Source organism: Crassostrea angulata, chromosome 4, assembly GCF_025612915.1.
Source record: "Crassostrea angulata isolate pt1a10 chromosome 4, ASM2561291v2, whole genome shotgun sequence".
Taxonomy (NCBI): Eukaryota; Metazoa; Mollusca; class Bivalvia; order Ostreida; family Ostreidae; genus Magallana; species Magallana angulata.
In genome coordinates, this window is record NC_069114.1 from 49,369,767 (window position 1) to 49,379,529 (window position 9,763).

The window sequence follows — 9,763 nt, forward strand, 5'->3', positions numbered from 1 at the left end:
TCAATGCCGGGAGGAGTGTGGTCCTCACCGCTGGCTGCTGCACGGAGTGACCTACTGCTGAGACCAACTCTTTTGATGAAGTAATTAATCACCAGCTCTGGCGATAAATTGTTTACAAAAATCAATGGCTGGGTCCTGCCGTTCCTTATGTATCATTTTTTCAGGTTGGTTGGTGCCATTGAAAACACCAGATATGCTTTGATCAACCTTGTTCAGTCAAACGTAGAGTAGATATTGGAAAGTGCACACCCATGGCAGACCGTATCTCGTATAAATATATATTAATTTAAGATAGCAGCAATGTTACTGAAAATCAAATATGATACAGGAGGACATTTCCTACATCTACAAGTTGTTATATTTGTATTTCTCACAAAATTGAGCAGTATTTTTTTTTCTATGTACAAATTGTAATTTATAAAGAAAAAAAACAATTTATCGATGTTTCGCCAATTTGATGCACTTTAGGAATTTTTTAAGAGGTGAATGTTTAGACAAGTATTCAGTAAATCCTTTCGAAGATCCGGAGAAGAATTGACACAGGCAAATGAATCTGGAACTAATTGTCTGTAGTAAATATATTTTAACACCCTAGTGCTTGTTCTATGTGATTAATGACATCTGTTCTACCAGTAATGAAGAGAAAATCGATGTGTGCAACATTAAATATCTAAATCTCTGTTGATCCCATTGAAAGGACACCCAGTGTGATATAAATTGTATAATGTGTGTTTTATGAGAAAAAAGCTAACCAACAATCAATCTCTCTCTCTCTCTCTCTCTCTCTCTCTCTCTCTCTCTCTCTCTCTCTCTCTCTCTCTCTCTCTCTCTCTCTGAGAGAAGATATTCACTAATTTGAAGATACTTTTTGATTGTTTATATAGAATGTGTATTTTTAATTTGAACTAGATGCATTTCTGAGAAAAATATAACGAAGATGTGATTTTAGAATTACAATAAGCAAAAAATCAGAAGCGGAAAAGGAGAAAACGATAAAGCCCAAACCGTTTTCAGGATAGCTATCAGGCAGCAGGCTGCTACGTCTATGTAATCAATAGTTCGGCGGTGATGCAACCAGCACCAATAGACTATCCCATTCTCTGCAAGTTGATGTAACTGACACGAGCTCTTTTTTATCATTGATTGCTTTCGATGTCATTGTGTCTTTCATTACAACTCACTTCTCTACTGGAGGAACCATTAGTAAAATTATAAATCTAAGCTTGGAATCAACATACATGTAGTGTGCACACCTACAAGACTATTTCCTCATCCTACTAGCTATGTATAATTGTTCACCAATTATCTCCCCTCCTCCCTGCTCTTCAACACAGACAAATGATATTATTATAATCAAAGTGGATTCACTGCAATGTTTTAAAAAAATATTTGTTTTATTTACGTTTACCAAACTGCTGCTATGTTTTGAACGGATTAATATCAAGGAATCTAACTGGGCTGTGACAAACATGAAAAATTGATAGATCGAATTATTTAAAAGCAATTATCGCAACAGAGGTAACCAGATCGATATTGAACCGAATAAGCATTGGAGGTTTCAAAACGACAAATTACACCGGCGTCGCAGGTATTTCAGGAAGACTGGGGTAAAAAAAAAGGTAGATTTATTTGACGGGTCCCAGTCATCCAGTCAGGTAAGTCGTTATCAATTTTACAGAGGGGAATCATTTACAAAATCAGATGATATAAAACGATATCTGTATGAGGCGAGGAGCAATTTTTGTGGATTGTGTCAGATTTACCCATCTACAGAAGGTTTTTTTTAAAATTCTGAATATGAATATTGTTAAATTAAACGTCGTGATGGTTTTTCTTTAACAATATTTTTATAAAGACATTTATAGTCGCGGATAGATTCGTTATTTTAAGAACTTAATGGCGTTTGAATTTCACAAAAATATTCGAACCAAAAACGTAGTGAAATTGCCCAATGGGGATGTTTTCTTAAACGGAGCAAATGTTCAAATGAAATCCATAGCCCAGTGGATGATGGTGGCAATGAAATCCACATTATTTTGGAAAATGGATGACAATTAAATCCACAATTAAGGGATTTCAATTAAATGAAGCCGGGTGGGTGAAGGGGCACAATAAAATGAAAAAGCTGTTTGATTAACGGTACTACATTGTACAATGTAGACTATGGATGATAGTTCCAAACAATTCAACATAGGGAGGGGAAACTGGTAGATGAGAGGTACATTCACCAATGGAATCTAAACGATCCTGTTCGTGAGATATGAATACACTGTTTGTTTCTAAGATATATTTTATACAGACCCAGTCATTGTATTTAAAAAAGTTCACCGTCAACAGAAAAAAATTGGATATATGATTTCTGAATTAAATAAGCAAGTTTGCTGGTAAAATTAATCAAGTGGGCGTTGACCATCTGTTAGATGTGTTTACTGAGACGTAATACAGACATTTGAGTTTTTGATGAAATAATAATACTTCTCTATGCAAATATAATAGATTTCCATATTTACCTATTTTTCTAAGGCAGTCCTTTTCGTTCTATTGTGTCACACCACACCGATTCTCGGGAAATATTTTGAAATGAAATGTACCATTACATGTATTTACTTGTATCCTAAAAAAATGAAAATACATGTATACATCTAAAAATACTTTTTATCCATACGAAATGCTGGTCATGCCAATTTTCTTGTCGACATTAATATTAACATATCAACTTAATATCAGAAAGAAACGAAGCGTCTAGTGACTTTTAAAGAAATAATATACTTTTATTGGTCGAACTTTAAAAATGTCAGAAAGACATTAGGAATACAATTCCCACATTAGTCAGTGAAGTAAACTAGTGCTTTGTCGGACACTTTTGAAAATAATGGCGGACGATTTCCCATGACTTCTTTACAAGAACAGCGCACCATGAACATGTAGAATTGAAGTTCATATATTTTTTCATGGCAGAAAACCAGGCGCCATTGCATCCATTGAACTAATTCATCTACTGACCGGGGTTTTAGACCACTATTTCATCAATCTATATATTTGAACGAGATGTTTATTAAATGTTAAAACTGGTTGCTATAAGAAAAAGAGTATTGATTAAAGGGACCTAGAAACAATTTGGGGTCAATATCTAAAATATTAATCTATTTTTAATTTTTTGGAATAATTAATATAGGTATTTTTAATGCTTTGTCAAAATTTGAAAGTCAAACGTTGAGTTGTAAGCAATATACATGTACGGGGTTTGACATTCTTTGTTTCGTAAACAAAGCTCGAGCCTTGTTATTGTTTACATGTGTGGTTTATTAGTATAGGAGTCAAATAAATGTTGATTTCTTCTGTTGGTAATGTTATTTATGAACACATTGGATCAGTTTACTTTGTTTGCCACGAGTCATTATGTCAAAGAAAATGGTAATTCCATACTTTACATTATTTGTAAACAAATATGAGACTCGAGCTTTGTTTATACAACAATGAATTCTTACCTCTGTATCTCTCTTATAACTTGACTTCTAACATTCAAAGTTTGGTCAACCATTCAAAATGCGCAATTTAAACATTTTATACATAAAAATTAGAAAATAAAATGTTGATCTAAAATCGTGTCTAAGTCCCTTTAATTGAATGATTGATAAGGTAATTGTTTTGTCTGTACAAGAGATAAATTAACTAAAAATAGATGCATATTTGAAGAAAGTTTACATATGTACGCGATGTTGAGTCTATACAGTGATTGTAGTCTAATTATAGCCCCCCCCCCCCCCCCTTTCCCAAACGTTCACACGAAAATATGACAATATACGAGCTCTGAACCATTGGAGGCTACTACTCAAATTTGTTTATTGACTTTAAACAACATAAAAATATACATGTATGTAAACGAGTTAAAAGAAAAAGTTGAAATCAAGAGATAGATTTGAAAATAAGCATTTTGTATTACATACTACAAGTTAATATAACTGATAGTTCATACTTACTCGTTTTAACTAGTTTTGATGCTTTACATTTTTTGGTGTGTACCGGTGAATCTGTTGATTTCACAGATAAACACGAGCATTTCTAAAGTATCCAAAATGACATTTAACTTTCTTTGTTTTTTCTTATATTATTTTGGTTGTTTTCGATTTCATTGGTGAAAGGTTTTTGTTTTCTTTTTTTTTTATTTGAACATATTATATCATGCAAATATTTATTTACATAAATGGATTAGGCAGCAGACAATGCCTATAATGTAAGCTTTCTCGTAAGATGCAAGGTAATACAAATAAAGTGCAGAATATTAATGACAAATAAAATAATACACTTTTTATGATATAATGTGATGTAGCATAAAATATATACTCAGATGGGAAAAACAAGATTGGCAAAAACCGGTTTGAGGAAAAAAGAAAGAGAGTAAAAATTCAAAATAATCAAGAACTTAAACAGTACTGTTACAGCATAGGTATAATCTACTTTTGCGTACATGTATTAGATATATAGCTAAAGTTAAAGTAATTTTAGTTAGATAAATCTCTTAGATTTTGCAATATAGTTATGAACTGATTTAAATAGTACAGCATTTTCATCATATGAAATTTTATCAACTCCAAATAACTATATATCTAGAGTTATTAATTTTAGTAAGTCTAACATTGATATCTGATTTAAAAACATCATCATATTAAGGACATTCAAAGAAAAAATGATATGCATTTTCAGTATGATAGCCACAATTTTCGCAGATTGAATTTTCACGAATAGAATCATCAAAAAGTTCTCTCCATTTAAAAATACTAGCATTGTTTCTTAATTGAAAACGTATAATATTTTCTCTGCGATTCCAAAAATTAAAAAGAGACTTCTGATGTCCAAAGGGAGTTCAATGCCCAGCTTAATAGTAGAGGGTATACATGTTTTAAGTAAGAAGTAGTTCTGGCTTGGTGAAAGCTGGATTTTCAGGAGTTTACAGATCAATACGCGTCATTTGTTAACTGAATCTCGATCGTATAAAGAATTTTTCTGGAGGCTGGGCACTGACTTGTGGCATCAGCAAGTCAGGCAGGTATTGGGCACTGACTCGTGACCTCAGCAAGCCAGGCAGGTATTGGGCACTGACTCGTGACATCAGCAAGTCAGGCAGGTATTGGATTGTTGCTGTTCTGTGTTTCTGCTGGTGAAGCGGATATTTCACCTTTTTATCAGTTGGCTTGGTCCAGATACCAATATTTGCAAAAAATAATGAATTTATCAAAATATTTCATTTTGTAAAAATGATAGGTTGTAATGTAGATCAACGAAAAAGTGTATTTTCTGATTATGTTCTTAACGATGTAGTGCTTAACTTTCAACAATGGTATTGTGAAATTATATAATTTGTCAGCGTGTTTATTCCCTCAAACATACACAAACCGTACATTTCCATGAATTTTATGGAAATATATCAGAATCATCAATTATAAAAAAGGTCCTTAGTTTGCGCAGAGAATTGACATTGAGTTGTTAGTTTCCGCGAACGGTTTTTCAGTGTTCGTGCTGCATCAATGGGTCCCACTGGCGGAATCAATATATACCTATCGAGCTCTTGGGAAGACGAGATCATTTACTGATGCCGGTGTTTTAAATGACAGGTGTTAATTATTTAACATGTTGGATTTTTAATAATTGTTACAGATATATCCATCATCAGGTGTGTTGTCAGTAACCATGTAATGAATCTCAATATATCGAACTGAGATCACTCACCGGCTTGCATGCAGTGTATCTGCAGCACAGGTTGACAAACATTTGGGTAAAACGGTCTGTTTTCAATCAATTATTTATAACACAATCCTAGGCCTCATAAATTGACGTAGATTAAGTTAACATTTTACACTTGATGTATTTTGGCAGATTTATAGCAAAAATTATGTTATTCATAGGAAAATTAAATTTTTTTGCTTCCATATATTAACCCAATCAGATTAAAGGTTACGATAGAAAACAATCCTATAGACTTGTAGTCGACACATTTCATTTGTTCAGTGATAAAAAGGAAGCTATATATCCTCTAATGATTTTTGGTTCAACCATTGAACGGCTCTCTGGCGGTTCATGCAGTTATGATGGTAGCACAAATGTCATTCCGTTTGGATGTAAAGAAATGCATCAAGTCTATCATGTCGCATCAATCTACTAGCATTTCACGTCCTTCTTTGTATGTTGTGTGGTATTAATCATTAAAATGGACTTTGTTTTAATAAGACTGGGTAATCAACGGATCTACCTCAAAGTTTTAAGCATGATTTCTTTAACCTTAAACTATAATTGAGTAAATAAAAAATCTAAGTACTTTAGCGGTAAAAGGACTATATATGATAAGGGCCTAAAATGGCCCCCTAAAATGAACATCATCATTTTACTATCATTCTTTGTTTTCTTAATACAGCTATGTATGTGATGTGTTTACATAATATTCATTTTGGTTCAAGTGCCCACAATTTAGAAATATGACATTGTAAAGACAACCTTTTCCCGCCATTTTTGCATTTTTAACGTAAAACAGCTTGTTTTCAAGCAGTTTTTCCTTCCGAAAACATAGAGCGCATTCTTGAACAAATAAAATATTTTAATCAGAGATGTATCTAGCCAAGACTAATAAGTGACAAAAATTTTTTCCTTGTTCAAGCATGCGCTCTATATTTCCCATTCGTAAATATATAAGAAAAATGTCAATTTTTAGCCGATTTTGATTGAATTATAGAAATGGCGTCACTTCTGATGTCATATACTGCTAGGGAGTGCAAATAAATCAAATAAATAGATGAAAAATATATTTTATATCAACTCTTCTAAAAAATTAGTTAACATTTTATTGTACCCGAAACGCTTAAAAAATGGCGAATTATGGGGGCCAAATTTAACTCTTATCGTATATAGTTCTTTGAATATTTTTCGATATTTTATTCAAAGCTCTTCTTCTGAATGAGATTGATATAAATTAAAAATGGCAACGACCATTCAGCCCCCTTAAACAGTTTCAAAGTATTTCAACGACCATCCATTCTTCTTAATAAATGTCCACTACCAAGCCACCTCGTACTGAATGGTTGATGTTTTATTTTTTAGGACTTGTTGCTATGGCATCGGTGACGACAGACAACGTGACCAACTCACCGTAAGTGAACATTAACAATATATATATATTTTTTTAATTACCCAGTATTATCTGTCAGTTTACAATTATTTTTCTTAAAATATAATCTAAATGACAAAATAATTTCCCATGCTTTTGAAATGAGTCTCTTTATTCATAACAAAATAGCTCGTACTTATATGTTTTCCAAATGAATCTGCATGTATTCATGTATTTGTTTACCACGATAATAATGTACTTTCTTTGTACCAGGTCAAACGGCAGCTTGGTGGGTCCGGCGACACCAGTCGACAACTCACTATGGGGACAGATAGAGCAATTCTATTCCGACAAAAACAACATGGCCATGTACCTGGTCCTTCCGCTAATTGTTCTTGTATACGGCGGATGCAGTTTGATATTTTGCATCTACAAATGCATGGGATATTGTAAAAAGTCTAAGCGAAGGAAAGACCGCCAACTTCTAATCAAAGAAAACCGAAGGAGAAGTATCGTTACACAGCGCCAAGTGGATAACCGCCCCCGCTCGACAGCAAGCATCCACCCTGAAATAACCCAGACCACCGAACAGAAAACCAGGACTACCCCACTACCATGGGAGGTTCCTGATAATTCGGAGACAAAGGTGAAGCAAATGGACGCAAGGTCTAAACATGGAAACACAATGCCCCAGAAAGGACCGAAAACGCACACCGGTAAAACCCCACCACCACCGTACCAAGAAGTAGAGGACGTTATTTATTTAAGCGGCCCGAAACAGCCGGGTTATCCGACTTCCGGTTACCAGCCGAAGAAACAGGAGTACTCTCCCCTGGAACTTACCAAACAACTTCTGAGGATCGGAGACGAAGAGAAAAACCTGATGAGAGGTCGGAAGAAACGTCTTGTGTTTACTACAGATTGAACCCGAACAGCTAATAACACGAAAATATGAATAAATGTGATATGTACAAAGATTCCTAAAGAAAACAATGAAATGTTATTTTGTATTAATCATTCAACGTCTATTTATAATCTCTTAAGGATATACAACCCTCAGCAATGTCCCATAACTCATTCAATCCGTCAGGTTAATACTTACAGTGAAATCATCATGTTTGATCATTTGGAGATATACTTCTGTACAATCAACAAATTTTGCGCGGTTCAAATGTTCGTGATTTTCGTGACAAACACGAATCTGGATCCCTAAAAACTTTGCAAGCGCAAGCGGCATGCACAAAAGTCATCTGTTCTACAAGGAAAAAACCTTTCCTGAGTATTTATTCTGCTATTGATCTCTTGCCATCTACATGTATAAGGGAGAATACCTTAAATAAATTTACCATTTTTAAAATTATTACCATAAATTCCAAGATTTTGGTCAACTTAAATAACCTCAAACAGATAACTTTAAGAAAAATTGTAATTGACAAGCAGCATGAAGCAATCCTGTGATTATTTCTGTGTTGTCACATTTTTATTTCTTGTCATATTATTCATTTGTAAATATTTACCATGCTCTATTCTTGTTATTCAGCTTGTCAGGGGAAGTACATGCGATAAATGATAATAAGTGATAACCACTTTCTCAATTTACCATTTATTACATGAAAATATCGTTTGTTTGTAAATCTTCTGGAGACATTTCGCAGTTTCGTCAACTTTAAAGAACTTATAAGTTATGAAAATAATTTATGTTTAAAAGCGGCAGTAAGTTTTCCTTTAATTGATGTCTCCGGAAACATGAGGATAAATGCTAAACACAAATTGTGATATTCCTGTAACAAAATCAACAAACCTGAAACTAACTGTTCTGGCTTTTTAACTTAATAACTACCCTCACGATGCATGACGTCAAAGTCACTAATTCCTTAACTCAAAGTAAAAAAGATGTAAATATTATATGAGCTTTAGCAAATGAAATTGTGACATTGACGGTGAAATTGCCACATTTCCGCTGCGCTCGAAGTTCACCGTCGTCATATTTCGATCGTTAAATCAAAGAAGTTTCCGGGCGTTGTTTACAAAACCAGAGCAGTCGAATTGATTTATACCCGTGTTTTTTTAATATTGAAAACTCGTCTTATCCTTTATTTCAAGATACATATAAACTCTGTAATATACTCTTCACATCTCCGTTACCGTGTTTGACAATTTCTCCTATATAGTTTTTAGATCACAGATCCTGGCTGGAATGCAGTCTAGTCTTCTCAAGTGAAGAATCCTCTAATTTTCCATTAGTGATAACGATTTCAAAAGAGAATAATAAATCATTAATACATGACAGTCTATATTTGGTACAGCAAAAGGGAGGAGAGGATTTGAGAGACATCGCAGTAGAGGTAGTTATCTTTGTAAAAGTTACCTCCCTTGGCAGAAGGCCGTTGGATTATTGTCAAGCATGTTTTCACATAAAGATCATACATCATCATATTCTTTTTATCGTGTTACTATAATTGTATTCATGTAACTAGATGTGATACAATGTTCGTAATCTTGATTTATCTTTGATCTTGGTACTGTTGTTTTAATAAAACAATTATTTTATCATTGGTTTTGACATTTTTAACAGAAAAAATATCATAAATGTCCAAATCCCTTGTAATATTTGTTAAGATGTATTTCACATAATGAATATGATCTTTTTAAAAGAAAAAAGGAAAG

At 33.5% G+C, this 9,763-nt stretch overlaps 1 protein-coding gene across 1 annotated transcript; it reads left to right on the forward strand.

Moving 5' to 3' along the window:
- Positions 1-1,304: 1,304 nt before the first annotated feature.
- LOC128181336 (uncharacterized) lies at positions 1,305-9,647 on the forward strand. Its single transcript, XM_052849701.1, has 3 exons — positions 1,305-1,655; positions 7,090-7,138; positions 7,370-9,647. Exons 2-3 carry the CDS (start codon positions 7,101-7,103, stop codon positions 8,019-8,021), a joined length of 690 nt encoding a protein of 229 aa, XP_052705661.1. The 5' UTR covers positions 1,305-1,655; positions 7,090-7,100; the 3' UTR covers positions 8,022-9,647.
- Positions 9,648-9,763: the final 116 nt, after the last annotated feature.